This window comes from Symphalangus syndactylus, chromosome 22 (genome assembly GCF_028878055.3).
Source record: "Symphalangus syndactylus isolate Jambi chromosome 22, NHGRI_mSymSyn1-v2.1_pri, whole genome shotgun sequence".
In the NCBI taxonomy this organism is placed as follows: Eukaryota; Metazoa; Chordata; class Mammalia; order Primates; family Hylobatidae; genus Symphalangus; species Symphalangus syndactylus.
In genome coordinates this window covers 22,270,989-22,289,662 of record NC_072444.2, presented here as the reverse complement: position 1 = coordinate 22,289,662, position 18,674 = coordinate 22,270,989, and the positions used below count along the sequence as shown (strand labels likewise).

The following is an 18,674-nucleotide window of genomic DNA, read 5'->3' as shown; positions in this document are numbered from 1 at the left end:
CTGTGCCTTTCTCCGAAGATGATTTTGGGAGCTCCAAATTTAAAGGGGAAAGGATATTGAGAAGTATACAGTTTCATGTAAGAGGGGGGTGGGGGAAAATAATCATTCATGCCTTTGTCTGGCCCAGTGAATCTGCATTTTTACATAAGGTAACATAGACAGATGGGGAACATGCAGGAAATTGACATTTTTACATACGATAAAGATAAATGGGGCAGGGGAACAATCAGATATGCATTTGTGCCAGGTGAGCAGAGGGGTGAATACTGTGTAAAGATAAGCTATCCATTAACATTGCCATGGTGAATTTTAACAGAAATGCTTTAGGGTAAATCTCTCGAAGCTCACCAGGAATTTCCTTGTGGGCAAAATATGAGAGAGGTGTGTAACTGTTCATCTTATTTAGGAATCAAAATGGGGAGGCAGGTTTGCGTGACCCAGTTCCCAGCTTGACTATTCCCTTTGGCTTAATGAGTTTGGGGTCCCAAGATTTATTTTCCTTTCACAGTCACGTGGGGTGATCCTCATTTTCTGTTTTATTTTTTTTTGGGATAAGCTTTTCTTCTTTTCTTTTCATAGATTACTTTTTGTAAAGGGGGCAAGGGCAGAAAAACAAAAACACAAAAAGGCACTTTGATTTTGAAGAGAAGAAATGCATGGGGGGAGTATGTCCCCACCATCCTCTGCCTCCCGGGGGTGCGGCCTGCCCAGCCCTTGCCCCCGGCAGCCTCATCCCCCAGCGTGGCCTGCACTTGTGTATTGCAGACTCGGACAGCCAGTGCAGCCCCACGCGGCAGAGCCTCAGCTTGTCGGAAGGCGAGGAGCAGATGGACCGGCTGCAGCAGGTGGAGCTGGTGAGGACCACCCCTATGTCCCACTGGAAGGCGGGCACCGTCCAGGCCTGGCTGGAGGTGGTGATGGCCATGCCCATGTACGTCAAGGCCTGCACGGAGAACGTGAAGAGCGGGAAGGTAGGCAACTCCGGGCCCCCTATGGGATGCCACCCATGCCCTCCGTGAGCTTTACGCACCCAGAAGCGGGCCTGCCCCCCACTCCTACCCTGGAGTCAGGAGAAGGTGCAATCTAGGAGCTAGCCAATGCAATCAGCCTCTGATGTACCTGCTCATTGTGCCTCCCTGGCAAGGCAGAGAGCCCTTCTGAGCCTCAGCTGCCTCATCCTGACAATGGACCCAAGTTTCCTTTACCTGCTGAAGGGAAAGGGCTCCTTCTGCCTGAACAGGGATTCCACCCCACGTCAGAGTTGCAGAGGTTTCCATGTGCCCTGACCCCACTGTATGAAAGGTGGGCAGGAGATGGGGAAGGAGCCCCATGTCAACAGACCCCCTCTAGGGCAGGAACCCAGCCGGCAGCTGTCCCAGCCCCCATATGACACTCCCTCCCGGGGGCAGGTGCTGCTGAGCCTGAGTGACGAGGACCTGCAGCTGGGCCTGGGGGTGTGCAGCTCCCTGCACCGGCGCAAGCTGCGCCTGGCCATCGAGGACTACCGTGACGCCGAGGCAGGCCGCAGGTGAGCCCACCACGAGGGGCCCTGGGGGAGGAGAGAGAAAAGTCATCCTGAGGCCTTTGGTCACACAGGTGGGGTGAGCGGGGTACTGTGGGCTGAGCCAGGTGGTGGGGGACATCAGGGTGTGACTAAGATGGTCCGGGGATGCCCCTGATGAGGGGGCTTGGGCACACCCCAGCCCTGCTCTGGGCCAGCCCCCTCCGTAGAAAGACACATGAGGAAGACGAGAGGCCCCAAAGGCCCTAGTACACCCCCAACAAATGCGGGAACCTCACAAGCCCCCCAGCACTCCTCTGCCTCCCGAGACCAGCCCGAGCGGCTCTGCACACTGGGCCGCAATGGTGTCTGCTCCTGACTCTTACCATTCCAGGGTGAGGAAAGACAGTGCAAGGCAGAGCGGAGGCAGGCAGAGATCAAGTAGGCATGAGCGGGCTTGGTGAAACCTCTTCCAGAGAGGAGCCGGCCGGGCGGAGGGGACTTCTCTTAGCGAGCATACCTGGGATGGCCGCAGGCCTTCCCATCAGGTGTACCCCCGCAGGCCACCCACCCCCACCTCTCATACCACTCCTGCTCTGCCTCCCGCTTGCCTGCCTCCCGCTTGCCTACCTCTCTCCCGACTTTCTGTGAGCAAAATTTGTTGAGCAGGGGCAGCTACAGGATAAAGGGAAAGAACCCCCACCCCCACCCCACCCCACCCCGTTCTGAGAATGTGGAGAGGGGAAGAACTCGCTTTGTAAATCTGACACTTCTGTTTTGCATAATTATGTCCTTCACTGGTTTCTCCATCATTTGTGTGTAGTTAATTAATCAAACCTGGTGGTGTGTGCTGTAATTTGCAGAAGCAGCTTAGGGGATTTTTTTAGAAGCAGGGTTTAGGGTGGAAAATCGGCTGGTTTGGAAGCAGGAAAACCAAATCCATATGTGTGCAGGAGACGGGCCATTGGCATGACTCTAGGGTGGCAGGAAGTACTGAGGTGAGACTGGATCAGAAACTTAGGGGGCAACTCAAAGCAAGAAGGTGCCAGGCCTCATTGGCACCATCAGGACACTGGCTTGTCTGAGACAGGGCTGGGCTGAGGGATGGGGAAGGGGGCCGTGAGGGCAACCACTGCTGGGCTTTCCTTCCTGAGGGTCCCAAAAGCACCTTACACCCACAACCACCTCCTAACCAGCTCCATCCCGGAATCCCCTAAAGCCATCCCCGAAACCCCTCACCATCTTTGGTCACCCAAGTTGGAAATCCCTCCTGCCCCCTCACCCCACACCCAGCAGGGTCCATAAACACTGCCTGTGTTCATTGAACAGGGTGGGGATGACTGCTTCACCTTTTGAAAACTTGAGAAGTCTGAGCTACTGCCTGGGTTCCCCCTAAATGGGGACAAGCTTTTCTTCTTTTCTTTTCATAGATTACTTTTGTAATGGGGGCAAGCGCAGAAAAACAAAAACACTAAAAGCCACTTTGATTTTGAAGAGAAGGAATGCACGGGGGGAGGACATCCCCACCGTCCTCTGCCTCCTGGGGGTGCGGCCCGCCCAGCCCCTGCCCCCAGCAGCCTCGTCCCCCAGCATGGCCTGCACTTGTGTGTTGCACAACACAGCCCCTAAATGGGGCTGTCTTAGTCTGCTTGGGCTGCCATAACAAAATGCCACCACCTGGGTTGCTTAGACAACAACAACTTACATCTCACAGTTCTGGAGGCTGGAAGTCCAAGATCGGGATGGCAGCATGGTTGGGACCTGGGGAGGGCTCTCTTCCTGGCTTGCAGAAGGCAACCTTCTTGCTGTGTCCTCACATGGGGAAGAAGGAAGAGGGAGGCAGAGAGAGTGATGTCTCTGGTCTCTTCCTGTAGGGACAATAATCCCATCACGAAGGGCACCCCTATGACCTCATCTAATCAGCTCCCAAAGGCCCCAGCCCCAAATACCATCACATTGAAGGTTAGGATTTCAGTATATGAATTGGGTGGGGGATGCAGCAGAGGGAAACATTTAATCCCTAACAGTGGCACCATGTTAACTTCCAGGAACCAGGAGTCTGTGGTCCCAGGGATCATGGAGCCCCACCCTTAGACACCCCCAGGGCTTCCTGGAGGAGGCAGAGTTTTCTACTCCCAGTGGGAATCTGGCCTGTCTCCAGTTTGCCACATGACCTTGCCCTCTCTGGGACTGTTTCCCACCTGAGAAGTGAAGGGAGTTAAATTAGGACAGTGGTTTTTAAACTTTTAGGATCATGACCACTTTAAGAATCTAATAAGAGCTTTTGACACTTTCTGTAGAAAAAATACACAAAACTTCATAACTTTTCACTGCATTGGGTTGGTGGGTGGGACTCTCTGGCCCACCCACTTTCAGGGCTCCATGGACTCGGGGGTAAGAACTCTAAATGAGTTCATCTTTGAGAACATTTTCAGCCATGACATCTTGTGTGACCATGGGCATGATGGTGTCCTCTCTGGGACTGGTCACCTTATCTACAAAATACCAATGACAAAACCCACCAACCCCTTACCAACCCATCATCACCTTATGGATATCATTTTATTTACCCTCACAACATCAGTGCAGGATAGACATGCTTACTCCCATTTTAAAGATGGAGAAGGCTGGGTACGATGGCTCACACCTGTAATCCCAGCACTTTGGGAGGCCAAGGCAGGTGGATCACCTGACATCAGGAGTTCGAGACCAGCCTAACCAACATGGTGAAACCCCATCTCTACTAAAAATACAAAAATTAGCAGGCATGGTGGTGGGTGCCTATAATCCCAGCTACTCAGGAGGCTGAGGTAGGAGAATTGCTTGAACCCCGGAGGCAGAGGTTGCAGTGAGCTGAGACTGCGTCATTGCACTCCAGCCTGGGTGACAAGAGCGAAACTCCGTCTCAAAATGAAGTCAGAGAAAATTAGATGCAGAGAAATCATGAGCATAAAGTCACACTACAAAAAACCTGACTTCAAAGTCAGCTGCCTTTCCAGTATCCCATGCTGCCTTTGTGTTAAAAACAAGAACAATGACAGCTTCTACTACTATTATTTATGGAACACTAGGTGTGTCCCAGACCCTGTGTTAGGGGTTTTGCATTCTCCTCTCTTTTAGTGCCTACAACTCCATGCGGCAAGCATGATTCTCCCCATTTTGCAGAGGAGAAAACGGAGACCCAGAGGTTCAAGGTCCCAGAGCTAAAAAGTAATAGAACCAGAACAGCCTCCCGTTTTCCTTGCTGTGCCATGACCCAGACAATATCTAAATTTTGTGCCTGTCCTCAGATTTCAGAGTCTAATCTGGCTCCAGTTCAGGGACAGGGCAGTGACAAATTTTATAAAATGTCTGAATTCCTTTTAAAATCATGCTGTCTTATTCAACTTGGGCTCTTACAATAAATAGCTCAAACCAACAGCTGGGAACGTATCGCCAAGCTGAGGCCCCATGGGGACACCGTTAATGAAAGGAGAACATTTCTGAAGGGCAGAAGCACATTAATTGTGGGCACACAGATGGAGATTGCTGATTATGGATGGGCCCCTCTCGAGTAGGTTAAGTGGGGTGCCCCCTCCCCAGCTCTCCACCCCAACTCTTGTTGCACCATTGATTTGCTGACCAAACTCTTGCTTCGGAGAGGAGAGGAGGCCATTCTAGTCTCCATCAGTGACAAATCCGGCCCAGTGGCATCTGACTCAGAGGGCTGTGGGCTCCAACTCCTGCCTGAGAGAAGGGTCCTTCTGTAACAAGGCTGAGGCCGGCCCTTGAGGGACTGGGAGGGGGACTGCCCCAGGACCTTTTCATCCTAGAAGGGAGGTTGTCTTGGGCCAGAAGTTTCCAGTTCAGGAGCTCCAGCTGGGCAGCCTCCAGGGGGACTGGGGCAAATGACCCGCTCACCCAGCCCTGCTCTGTCATCCACACATTCGACTATAAGACAAACACTGGTGAGTGTGAACGCTGAGCCTGAAGGGGCCCTGGACATTCACAGATAAGCCACACCCCGTCCTGCCCCCCAGAAGCTGACCATCCAGTGAGGCAGCTGGCCAGATGCGTAACCATGAACCACAATGTGACTAGTCCAGAGATGGGGACTTCCAGGGGCTTTGGGCACAGAGAAGGGCTCCTGACCCAGCATGACATCTTGGAAGGCTTCCAGGAGACCAGACATCTCTGCAGAGTCCATAGGAGTTCACCAGGGGAAGAAGGTGGGGTAGAGGGCAGGCCTGGAGACAAGGGGGGCCTGGTGGACCCAAGTGGTTCTGGGAGGCTGATGGGCAGAGGAAAGGAGAGTGAAGCCAAGCTGCAAGCCCATCCGTCTCGTAGCCATTCTTCCAGCAAGCGTTCAATCAGTGTCTACTGTGCACGTAGCACTGTGCTGTTTGGCAGTGAACACAGTTTCTTTCCTGACAGAGCTTATCTGCTAAGGTGGGGAAGAAAGAAAATAAACTAGTGGACAAACCAGTTAATTGCTAAGATTCAATATGTGATTAGAGCTTTGAAGGAGAGCACAAGGGACAGTGAGCAGACTTGGGGGCAACTTTAGACACAGCAAATTCTGAGAAAAGGGAGATTTGACGCCCAAGGGATGAGGAGGGGTGAGCCCTGGGCTGCAAGGAGCCGGCCGGGGAGGGGAATCCGGGGTGAAGAGCTCAGTGCCTCCAGGAAATGGCCCCCAGGAGCCCAAGGCCCATGTGTGTTGTGGGAGGGAAAGTCAGCCAGGGCCAGTGCGGGTGACCCTTGCGGACCACTCAAAGGACTTGTGATTTTACTCCTGCAAAGAGAAGCCACAGAGGGTTAAGCAGGGGAGTACATGATCAGACTGACATTTTAAAAGGACCCCCTGGTGGTCCTGGGGGATGTGGAATAGAAGGGAAGCAAAGGCAGGAAACGGGGAGCAGCCGGGGACAGTGGCAGAAATCCACACCAGAGATGCCTGCAGCTTAGAGCTGGGAAAGGAGAGAAGTGGACAGAGGATGCACTGACCAGAGTGACCGGATAGACAAGGATGGGCTATCAGCTTGAGAGCTGGGTGACAGAGAAGGGCCCCTGGGTGATGGTGACAGTGACAGTGAAGGGGAACAACTGAGCCATTAAGTGTGACACGTCTGTGATAGCCAGGCAGCGTTAAGAGGGCAGCTAGAGGCTGAGAGAGGAAAGAGGAGCTCAAAAAAGAGCTCAGAGTTTAGATGCTCAGAAAAGAGTGGAGAATTTGGGAGCCCTCCCTCAAGGGTGCCTTCCAGAGCCCTGGAGATGGGTAATACAGAGACAGGAGTTCCTGGAGAAAGAGGCGAGGGGGTTAGGAGGGAAGAGGAGCCCATTGTATGGCAGCATGTACCCCAGCAGGGTGGTCACAGGATGCTGAATGCATATCCAGGCATGAAGGCAGGAAGGACAGAGAGGACCCACCCAGGACCCTCAGCAGGAGGGTGGCATGACCAGCTGTCTCTGGTTGCTGCCCCAGGAGCAGGGTGGAGTGGCTTTGCAAGCCCACCACTTTCCCTTTCACATACTGATGGCTTCATGGCCCCCTGCACCTCCCACTTAGACCAGCACTCTCCCACCTGTCAGACCTGGGGCATTTTGCAAAATCCCTTGCAGGTGGGATGCGGTGAGCCTCATTCCTTCTGCAAGGCTGCCACTGTGTGGCGAGCAGCGGAATGACAGCCAGGCGCAGTCACACTTTCACCGGCTTGAAAATTCAAGCACTTGTGCACCTGCTGTATACGTGGTACAGGGGTCATTTCTATGTGGGGCACAAGGAAATATGAGACCCGGCAGTGCAGTGGTAAGAGAGAGAGTTTTTAATCAGTCAAACATCGACTTTAATTCTGACTCCAAGATGGGCCACTGTGTGGCTCTAGGCAAAGTTGGAGACGGCAGCTTTGCCTTCTTCGCGCACGATTAGGACCTGCCTCGCACACCTGAGTGGACACCCAACATCCCTGAAACAGGAAAACAGACCGCAGAGCACTGGGGAGGGATGCGCCAATCAGGTGGGCCAAGCCCAGGCTTTGTGGGTCTCGGGGATGCTGTGGAGGCCCCCAGGGAAATGAGGAGGGCTTAGGTGGAGGGGCGGGGTCCCCAAAGGTGCTGCCTCCCGCCACACGCGGCCCTTCTGCTCCCTGCCCCTGCGCCTTCTCACCCTCGCTGCGTCTGAGTGTGGGTGAGTCTCTTCCTGTTCCCTTCTACTTCTTTCTCTGTTGATCCCTTTCTGTTCTTCAGTCTCGGTCTCTCTCTCTCTCTCTCTGCCTCTTCCTCTTTGTTCTTCTCTATTTCCCTCTGCTCCTGTCTCTCAATGTCTCTCTCTCTCCTTCTCTGTCTCCTTCTCTCTTTGTTCTCTCTGTGTCCCTTTCTCTCTCTCTCTGTCTCCCTCTATCCACCTCTTTCCCCATCTCTGCCCTTTCTGTCTCCTTTTTTCCCTTTTTTCCTCTTGATCTCTCGGCTCCATCCCTGTCCATGTCTGTCTCTGTGGCTTTCTTGGTCCTTCCCCCCACCCCATTGCTTTTCCTCTCTCTGCATCTCCACCCATTTCCGCCCGTACGTCTGTTTCTGCCGCCTTTCCCTACCCATCCACTCTCTGGCTGTGTCTCCTCCCCAGCCTGTCCAAAGCTGCCGAGCTGGACCATCACTGGGTGGCCAAGGCCTGGCTGAATGACATCGGTCTGTCCCAGTACTCCCAGGCCTTTCAGAACCACCTGGTTGATGGGCGGATGCTGAATTCCCTGATGAAGCGAGACCTGGAGAAGCACCTGAATGTGTCCAAGAAGTTCCACCAGGTCAGCATCCTGCTGGGGATCGAGCTGCTGTACCAAGTGAACTTCAGCAGGGAGGTGAGGACCAGGGCGCAGGATGGGGGCGCCTTCCACTGCCCACCCCTCCCCCCTTGGCATCTACTGTCTGTTCATCTTTCCACCCACCACCCATCAATCCATCTGTCCACCCATCCATCCATCATCCAGCCATCCATTGTCTATTGATCATCCATCCATCCATCTACCTATCCATCCATCATCCAGCCAGCCAGCCAGCCAGTTATCTTCTCTTCCTCCTTCTTTCCAACAACCCCCTATTGGGCACGGGCCAGGCACTGTGCTCAGTGCAGGGGAAATGGGAGCCCTCATCCTTGGAGAGCTAAGTGCTTGCCAGAGAGAACCACAAGGAAGCTGGTGGTGCCAATATTGTGGGAGATTGTCCCAGTGAGGGAAGCCCAGGGTTTTATGAATACCCAGAGAAGATACACCTACTATATATATCCACAAAAATTAAAATAAAAATTTTTAAGTGTTTGCTATTTAAAAAAAAAAGAAAACCTAGAGAAGTCTCCAGGGGGCTCAGGGATGGCTCCCCAGAGATAGCAATGACTAAATTGAGACCCGAAGGAGGAACCCCAGGGATCAGTAGAAGACATGAGGGGAAAAGCAACTCAGCAGAGGGAACAGCGTGGTGAAGGCCCAGAGGACTGATCCATGGCAGCAGTTGTTGAGAGTCCTGTTGGGTGGGGTGCTGGCTTTGAGGTGGGAGGTGGTGGGGGGTTGCTGCAGAGGTCACCAGGGGCCTGAGCTGCTGGGCACTGTGGGGCTGAGTCCAGGTAGCTGACTTTTCTTAGAGTAATGTCAGAACCCAACAATTCAGGGTCAGAAGAGGGACAGAAGAGGGGGCCATCCAGCCTTTTGTCCCCCTTCTCAAACACCCGCTGAAAAGCATTCACTGTGTGCCTGCTGTGAAAACTGGGGTCAGTCCCTGTGGGACCCAGGGAAGCCTGGGATATGGTGGCGAGGTGGTGAGAGAGGACTTGGAATCAGCCAAACATGGGTTTTCATTCCGACTCCAAGACGTGCCACTGTGTGGCTCTGGGCAAAGTCGGAGCTCCCTGTTTGTGGAGCAAGGATAGCAGCAGTGCCTTCCCCATGCCACGCTGAGGACAGGGAGTGACAAGGACACAGACCCTGGCCCCGGTCCCCAGTCTGCCAAGGAGGCACATGTGGGAGATCACAGCAGTTACACGTAAAAAGAGGTGCAGGGGCCGGGCCTGATGGCTCATGCCTGTAATCCCAGCACTTTGGGAGGCCAGGGTGGGTGGATCACAGACAAGGTCAGGAATTTGAGACCAGCCTGGCCAACATGGTGAAACCCAGTCCCTACTAAAAATACAAAAAGAAAGTAGCCCGGCGTGGTGGCAGGTGCCTGTAATCCCAGCTACTCGGGAGGCTGAGGCACGAGAATTGCTTGAACCTGGGAGGTGGAGGTTGCAGTAAGCACAGATCGCACCACTGCACTCAAGCCTGGGCAACAGAGAGAGACTCTGTCTTGGGGGAAAAAGAGATGCGGGGCTCCCCCACTCCACACGTGGCCTCTGTGTGTCTCCTTGTCCCTCCGAGTGACCCACTGTCTCCCCACAAGGCCCTCCAGGAGCGCCGGGCCCGCTGCGAGACGCAGAACATTGACCCTGTGGTGTGGACCAACCAGCGGGTGCTCAAGTGGGTTCGAGACATCGACCTGAAGGTGAGGGTGATAGCGGAGGTCGGGGTGACTCTCGGGCATACGCAAACCCCATGCAAATCTACATGCAAATCCCATGCAAATCAATATGCAGATTGCATGCAAATCAATGGGCAAATCCCACACAAATTAATATCCCCTTTGTGTGGGCTGAAGCATCTTAACCCAGGCCCAGCAAGAATTACCTGCCTCCTGTCACTCAGGAGGAGGGAACTGCTTACCTTCCAAATAGGAGCCCCGTGTCATGATGCTTTGCTCACATGGGGTAGGGAGGCTGAGCCAGCCCCACTCTCCTAAGCAAGTGTGGGGTTGAGATTCATTTAACAAATATTGATGATTTCCTGCTAGGGTCAGGGGCCATCTCAGTCACAGGAGGTCCCTGCCCTCGTGGCTCTGAAAGATTGGGGAGGGGTTCCTCTTCACCGTCAAATTAACTGGTCCCCAGGGGATCAAGCCCTTGCTGTTGGAGACAGAGCCCCACTTAGAACTGGGGCCTCCTTAGGCCAGCAGCATGGCCCCTGCAGGCTAACAAGCCCCCTGCCTTTGCCCCCAGGAGTACGCAGACAACCTGACCAACAGTGGCGTCCATGGTGCTGTGCTGGTGCTGGAGCCCACATTCAATGCCGAGGCCATGGCCACTGCCTTGGGCATCCCCAGTGGGAAACACATCCTCCGGAGACACCTGGCAGAGGAGATGAGCGCCATCTTCCATCCAGCCAAGTGAGTACGGGCTGGGATCCAGTCGTGTGGGCTGCTGGGTACAGTACAGCTCAGGGCTTTGGAAGCAGATGGTCCAGCTCCCCATCCTGGCCCATCACTTACTGCCTCCCACTTGTTCTTTGCGCCGTGGTAGTCTCCTTTTACAGATCAGGAAACCAAGGCTCAGAGAAGCAAAGTGCTTTAGCCTGAAGGTCATAGACTAGAAAGAGGTAGAGGAGCAGTCAGGTCTTGAATTAAGTGTATATTAAATCAAAAAACACCCAGGTGTCTAGAGAAGAGATAGCAAGCAGTGCATGTGTAAGGAAAGGCCACATGCAGGTGGAGTATTGCTGGGAGGACTTGCATTGGCCTAATAGGCTGAGTTGGTTGGTCCAGGTGGGGCAACTGTGGGAACAAAGGCTTGGAGTCAGGAATGAGCATATTAATGATGCTTATGGACCAGGTAAGCAGACCACATCAGCCCACCTGTCCTAGTATCCTCATCTGAAAAGTGACCAGAGAATGAACACCTGGGCATAAACCAGTCCCCCTCCCAGTGGATTCTCTTCTTAAAATCATGCACTTAGGGTTAGATGACCATTTATTGAATACTTGCTGTGTGAACTATCTAATCTCATCCTCCTGGCAATGTCAAGAGATCAGTAGCACTGTCCCTCCTTTATAGATGGAGAAACTTCTTCAAAGGTACCCAGCTATGTGCCCAAGATACACAGCTACTAAGTGGCAAATCCTAGATTTGTCCTTTATTCTATCAATATGGTGTATTCTATTGATTGATTGAATTTCATATGTCAAACTAACCTTGCATTCCTGGGATAAACCTCACTTGGTCACAGTGTATAATCCTTTTTATATATTGCTGGATTAAATTTGTTAGTACTTTGTTGAAAAAATTTGCAAGGGATATTGGTCTATAGTTTTCCCTCTTTGTGACGTTTTTGTCTGATTTTGGTATCAGGGTAATATAGGCCTCATAGCATGAATTGGGAAGTATTCTCTCCTATGCTGGTTTTTGGAAAAGCTTGGAAAGATTGGTGTTCGTTATTCTTTAGACATTTGGTAGAATTCACCAGTGAAGCCATCTGGTCTTAGGCTTTTCTTTCCGGGAAGCTTTTTGACTTCTAATTCAATCTCTTCACTTGTTAGAGGTCTGTTCAGATTTCCTATTTCTTCTTGAGGCAGTTTCGGTAGCGTATATCTTTCTAGGAATTTGTCCATTTCATCTAGGTTAGCTAATCTGGTGGCATGCAGTTGATCGTGTAATTTTTATCTTATAATGCCTCATATATAAAATTGGTAGTCATATTCTCTCACTCATTCACTCACTCCTGGTTTTAGTGATCTGAGTTTGAGTTTTGTTCTTTTTTTTTTTAATCAGCCTATCTAAAGGTTTGTTGATTGTGTTGACAGAGCCCAGATTTGACCTTGGGGCTCTCTAATTCAGGCCTGAGTGCTAAACCCCCAAACCACATGGAGCCTTAGGGAGCAGCTGGGCCACTCCCCATGTTATACAGGTGGGGAAACTGAGGCTTAAGGAAAAATTGTGCATGTATGGCAAGATCCAGGTGTCCTGGGCTGCTCTTCCCTATTGGCAGGCTGAAACCCAAGCTGTTCTCACAGTGAGGCCCACAGACCCCTGCAGCAGAATCATTGAAGATATTGTAAAATGCAGATTCCCTGGTCCTGTCTCAGACTTGCAGGACAAGGATCTGCTGGCAGAGCACAGCAATCTACATTTTAATATTTTGGGGTGGTTCTTACAGAGACAATGTTTGATAAGAACTCTGTTTTAGGCCAGGCATGGTGGCTCATGCCTGCAATCTCAGCACTTTGGGAGGCCGAGGCAGGAGGATTGCTTGAGCCCAGGAGTTCAATATCAGCCTGGGCAACATAGCAAGACCTTGTCTCTACTAAAAATTTAAAAAATTCCCTGGAGGTGGTGGAGTGCACCTTATAATCCCAGCTACTCAGGAGGCTGAGGCTGGGGATTACTTGAGCCCGGGAGTGTGAGGCTGCAGTGAGCTATGATTATGCCACTGCACTCCAGCCTGGGTAACAGAGCGAGGGTGCATCTCTACAAAACAGAAAAACAAAACAAAACCCTCTTCCAGGAGCCATGAATCAAAAGACACAGGAAAAAGCCTTTTCTCCTCAGAATTATCCCCTTTCCCTGACCTCCCTTCTGGATCCACATGATCTGTAACAAACTTACTTCTGAGCCCTGGAGAGAGCTCTAGCTAAATATTAGCAGGCATACGTGTATCTGATTAAACCCTTGACCACCCATGAGGTGACAGGTGTGTTCAGAACTAAGACTCGTCAGGGAGCACCAGAGAAGGGACTGGTGGGGACAAATAGGGTGGGTTCTTACGTTGTGGTAGGGCAGGGACTTCTTCAAGAATGAGACGAAGGCAATGAGCCTCCCAATGATAAGATAAGAGGGAAATAACTCTGTCCAGGCCCCACATTCACCAAGAGCTTATGGGTCCCAACATGACATCATCTCTAGTCTCCTCCCACAACTTTGACAATGCACATGACCCAAAGGCGCCAAGGAGAAGTCTCTGCCCTGGTCTCATGGTATCTGCTTTGACACACACTGACTTCCTGCATCTCCCGATAAACCTTGGTCCAACGCCAACAATGTGTCAGTCATAGGACTGTGCATTAAGGACCTGGAGAATAAAACCAGTGGGCAGGAAGGATGCAGCAAGGAGCAGAGGTGACCCAAAGGCACCTGCCAGGGGATCGGAGGAGTCAAAACAAACAAAAAATATGCCTTGAAGGCGATATGGCCTGTCACCAAAACAGAGTCAGGGACAGGACACACAAAGGAGCAGGACTGGAACCCAGGTCTCTACTCCTAGTCAGAAGCTCTTTCTGGAACTGATCTCTCTCCCCTGGGATCTGGGCTAGAATAGTGCCCCTTTTGGCGTAAAAGCCACCCTCCACAGTCATTGAACACCTGCTGTGCGCAGGCACTTGAGTGATCCATGTCCTGCCCTCACGAAGCTTACAGAGATGGGAGAAGACCTCATAGGTGGATGGTGTGGAGTTCCAACCCAGGGCCTGCTTCCACTCCAGGTTTTCTCTCTTTCCCTTTTTTAATAGATCTCTGAGGGTCTCTGCTCATCCAAGAAAAGCTTTGGCTCCCATCCAGGCAAGAAACTGGTTTCATAGACATCTAAGTGAAGACATAAACCCATCCAGAACGGCTTGTGGCACTCTAGCCCCAGGCAACCCAAGTTCAAACCCCAGCAGCACCAATCCCGGCTGTGTGACCTTGGGCAAGTTACTTAACCTCTCTGAACTGTACTCTCCTCATTTGCAAAATGAGTATGGTAATCAGTATCTGCCACCCAAAGAGTTGATGGCAAGATGAGGTTAAGACAATGCATAAAGCAATTGGCAAAGGAACCGGCACATCGTAAGACACCCCATAATATAAATATTTGTGATTTATTTCAAACCCACCCCTAGCCCCACCACCGCTACCTCCCATTCCTCCTCTGCAGGGCAATGGCTGCAATGTGGGTTTGAGCCCCAGCATCACTGCTTTCTTGCTGTGTTGAACATGAGCTAGTGGTTTTAGGTTTTACCTCTCTGAGCCTCAGTTTCTTCCTGTGTAATATGGGAATATGACTCATACCGACCTTGTAGCTTTGTTCAAAAGGTTCAGTGAGGCAAATTGTATGCAGCCTGCTTCATACATAGATGCCCGGCAGCAACTGAGAGCTTCTGCCCCTGCCTTCATCTGGAGACAGAAGAATCTCCATGCAGTCAACAATTTCCTCTGGAGTAGCTGCATGGCAGTCCCCTTCTATCAGTTTGCTCCAGCGTTCTCATTAGCATTTCAGTGGAGAAGAACAATTCCATTACAAACTCAAATAGACTTGACCCTCAAACACACAGAATAAGAGAACCTTGTTACCTGTCCCACCTCCTCGGCTGACAGGCTTCCCAAGACATTGGCGATGGAAAACATTTATTCTCCGGTCACTCAGCAGGCCACTCGAATGCGAGTGGAAGGACACATTGAGCTTCGATGAGATTCTGCCCCACCCCACCCTCAAACCATCCCTGAAACGTGAGCCCAAACTCCAGGCACTGGGTCAGCTCAGTGCCCAGAGGCGTGGGCCTGTGTGCGATGGGGCGCAGAGGGGCCTTTGAGGCCACATTCTGGCTCCTCCACCATCATCGGTGCGATTTTAGACAAGAAACTTACCCTCTCTGAGCCATGGTTTTTTCAGCTTGCAATGGGGTGATCACCCCTTCTTCCCAGGGCTTTGCAGAGGGTTTGCTGAGCCACCGTGGTGAGGAGCTGACAGTGTGCCCAGCACATAGTGAGTGGCCCTCGAGTACTCTTTCCTTCCCGTTCATTTTCCCCAGCACAGCATCTTGTGCCTCTCCGGCCTTGTAAATCCTTGGTTAATGGGTTGAGACTCAATGCTCAGGCTGGCCCAGCTGGCGGAAGCTGACTCCCACCCCCCAACCTTCCTGCACCGTGATGCCTATTTAGTGCCTATTTAGTGCCTATTTAGTGCCCGGGGTGCCCTACATTGACTCAGGAGATTCCAGTGAGATGCCCCATTCTCCACAACGTCCCCTCATCAAAAGTTCTCCTTCCAACGTACCATTTCCTCGAGGTCTAAGTGACTAGAAATACTTAATAGATCGGTTCAAAGCTTCCGAAGACCTCGGCCCTGTGCATGGCTTATCCCCTGGAGCTTTCGTGTTTTCATGGGATTTAATCCAAAGGCCTAGACGGGGGGATTTCAGCCACTGTGGAAAAAATAAGGAGGGAGGATATTTTGGCACAGTGGAGGCCAAGGTCACCCCGTATTCCTTTGTCTACAGAAAGACAACCACTTTCTGTGCATAGGGTAGCTTGTTAAGACCGGGGCTGGCCAGGCACGGTGGCTGACACTTGTAATCCCAGCACTTTGGGAGGTCGAGGCCGGTAGATCATTTGAGCCCAGGAGCTGGAGACTAGCCTGGGCAACACGGCAGAACTCCGTCTCTAACAAAAATACTAAAATTAGCTGGGTGTGGTGGCGTGCACCTGTAGTCCCAACTGCTTGTGAGGCTGAGGTGGGAGGATCACCTGAGCCCAGTAAGCCGAGACTGCACCACTGCACTCCAGCCTGGGCAACAGAGCGAGACCCTCGCTCAGAGAAAAAAAAAAGATCAGGGCTGCTTACTGGACTTTATTGTACAGATGAGGAAACTGAGGCCCAGTAAGGTGTTCTACTCGCACCAGAACATATGGAGGGAGTAGCTGAGCAGGAACTCCAACCACGTCTGTGTCCCCAAAGCCTTTGTTGGCCACAGTAAGATGTAATTCTAGCAATTACTCTTGCTATTGTTACGCAGAGCTTAATGTTTGTGTGTATATGTATGGGTGTGTATGGGTGTGTGTATATATGTGTGTCTGTGTTTGTGCACGTGTTTATATGTGTGTGTATGTTTGTGTGTATATGGGTGTATGTGTATGTTTGTGTATGAGTGTGTGTGTGTATATATCTGTGTGTATGTTTGTGTTTGTATGTGTATGTATGTCTGTGTGTATATATGTGTTTGTATGTGTGTGTATATGTGTGTTGTATGTGGTGTTTGTGTATGTGTGTATTTGTGTATGTGCATGTATATATGTGTGTGTGTGCTTGTGTGTATATGTGTGTGTGTATGGGTGTATGTGTGTATGTATTTGTGTGTTTGTGTTTGTGTATGTTTGTGTGTATATGTGTGTATGTTTGTGTGTATGTATGTGTATGTGTGTATGTGTGGATGGTGTTTGTGTGTGTATGTGTGTATATATGTGTGCGTGTGTGTTCCTGTGTGTATATGTGTGTATGTGTGTATTTGTGTATGTGTCTGTGTATTTGTGTATGTGTGTGCATATGTGTTTGTGTGTGTATATGTGTGTTGTGTATGTTTAGGTGGTGTTTGTGTATGTTTGTGTATGTGTATATATGTATGTGTGTATGTGCACTTGTATGTGTGTATATGTGTGTGTATATGTATTTGTTGTGTATTTGTATGTGTTTGTATTTGTGTGTGTGCATATTGTATATGTGTGTATGTTTGTATGTGTGTATACGTAGTGTGTATTTGTGTTTGTGTGTGTGTATGTGTGTGCATATGTGTTCATGTGTATTTGTGTATGTATTTGTGTGTTTGTGTTTGTTTGTGTATTTGTGTATGTGTGCATGTGTATGTGTGTGTATATGTGTGTGTATTTGTGTGTATGTTTGTGTGTGTGCATATGTGTTTGTGTGTGTGTGTGTGTGTGTGTGTGTATCCTCTCATTTAGTCCTCACAATGACCTGACGAGGAAGTTCTGTTATTAACCCCACTCTGCTCAACACGCGGCCCAGGCCATGCCAACGCTAAGGCATTGAGCCAGGCTGCTGACGTGGAGCCCACACGTGCGACCACTATCCTACCCTAAATCCCAAAGTAGGAAGGCTGTGGTCTAGACCTTGATCCCAGAGGCCCAAGTTCAATTTCCATCCCTGCCACTGGGTGTCTTGTGTATCTTTGGACAAGACACACCCCCTCTTTGGTCTCCTGTCTCTTCTTCAGTGAAAAGAAGAGATGGGACCCTGAGGCTGTCCCAGGCTCATTTGACTGCTAGTGCTCCGTGAGCTGGGGGATCCAGCACCTCTCTATGCCAGAGAGCGAACAGCCAGCTGCCTGAGTTCACAGTCTGTAGCTTCTGCAATTACAGCTGCTTCCCCACTGGACCTGGGGAATTTCGCCTCCAGGTGGAGGAGAGGGGCCATTCATGAAGACATTTCCTGACCCACCACTGAGCAAGGGCCCCCCTGTTATGTGGAAGCCTGTGGAACCCGTGGGTTTGAGAACGTAGCTCATTTGCCATTCAATCAGTGCTGTCTCCTACACACCACTCCCTTCCCTTGAACTTTCTCAGCAAAATTTACCCCAGAAGAAGAACTTGCCTCAGAGGAGGCAGCTTAAAAGATGCTAGAAGGTTAGAAGGTTCTTTTTTCCTTTTTTTTTTTTTAAACAGAGTCTTGTGCTGGAGTGCAGTGGTGCGATCTCGGCTCACTGCAACCTCCACCTCCCAGGTTCAAGTGATTCTCCTGAGGTTCAATCTTAGCCTCCGAGTAACTGGGATTACAGGTGTGTACCACCATGCCCAGCTAATTCTTTTTGTACTTTACTTTTAGTAGAGATGGGTTTTGCCACGTTGATCAGGCTGGTCTCAAACTCCGGGCCTCAAGTGATCCACACACCTTGGCCTCCCACAGTGCTGGGATTACAGGTGTTAGCCACCATGTCCGGCCTAGAAGTTTCATTTCTTTCAATGAGTCTACCTCCATGGTGACTTCTGGCTCCAGGCCAGGCCTCTTGCCCCAACTCTGTTTATCCACAGCATTGATACACAGACTTTTTCTGTAAAAGGCCAGATAGTGAATATGTTAGGATCTGGGAGCCATATGATCTCTGTCAAAAGTCTACAACTCTGTCCTTATAGCAAGACAGCAGCCATAGACAACACGTAAGCAAATGGGCACGGCTGAGTTCCAATAAAACTTTATTTATAAAATCAGTCGGCCAACTGGATTTGACCCGCAGGCAGGCTGTAGTTGGCCAAATCCTAACAGAAGCTTCGATGCTTTTGCACAAAGAAGGGAGTCATGGGGGCAGCTTCAGGCAGAAAGCTAGGTGGGGGACACAGATTGCAAATTCAGAGCAGGGGAGACTCCTCATGCTTCTCTAAGCACAACTAATTAGCTACCATGCTGAGATTCTCATCTGGAGTCTGTTGCAGTAAGGTTCACAGCACACTGAAGAGTTAAGAGCAAGACTTTGGAGTGTCAGAAGCCTGAGTTCAGATCTTGATTCTGCCGCTTACAGCTGTGTGGTCTTGGGCAACTTGCTTGCTGTCTCTGGCCTCCTTTCCCTCATCTGTAATGCTGGGCTG

The 18,674-nt window shown here is 50.9% G+C and overlaps 1 protein-coding gene and 1 pseudogene across 5 annotated transcripts in view; one reads left to right on the top strand and one right to left on the bottom strand.

Annotated features, from left to right (window-relative positions):
• KAZN (kazrin, periplakin interacting protein) overlaps positions 1-18,674 on the top strand; it is a 1,209,168-nt gene that overhangs the window by 1,184,296 nt on the left and 6,198 nt on the right. For all 5 annotated transcript variants that reach the window (XM_055262432.2, XM_055262431.2, XM_063631811.1 and 2 more), the window contains 5 exons: positions 766-971; positions 1,410-1,528; positions 8,103-8,334; positions 9,905-10,006; positions 10,557-10,723. In XM_055262432.2, the coding sequence (XP_055118407.1) occupies positions 766-971; positions 1,410-1,528; positions 8,103-8,334; positions 9,905-10,006; positions 10,557-10,723 (826 nt within the window). The remainder of the gene's footprint in view (positions 1-765; positions 972-1,409; positions 1,529-8,102; positions 8,335-9,904; positions 10,007-10,556; positions 10,724-18,674) is intronic.
• LOC129472611 (uncharacterized) overlaps positions 914-18,674 on the bottom strand; it is a 55,922-nt pseudogene continuing 38,161 nt past the window's right edge.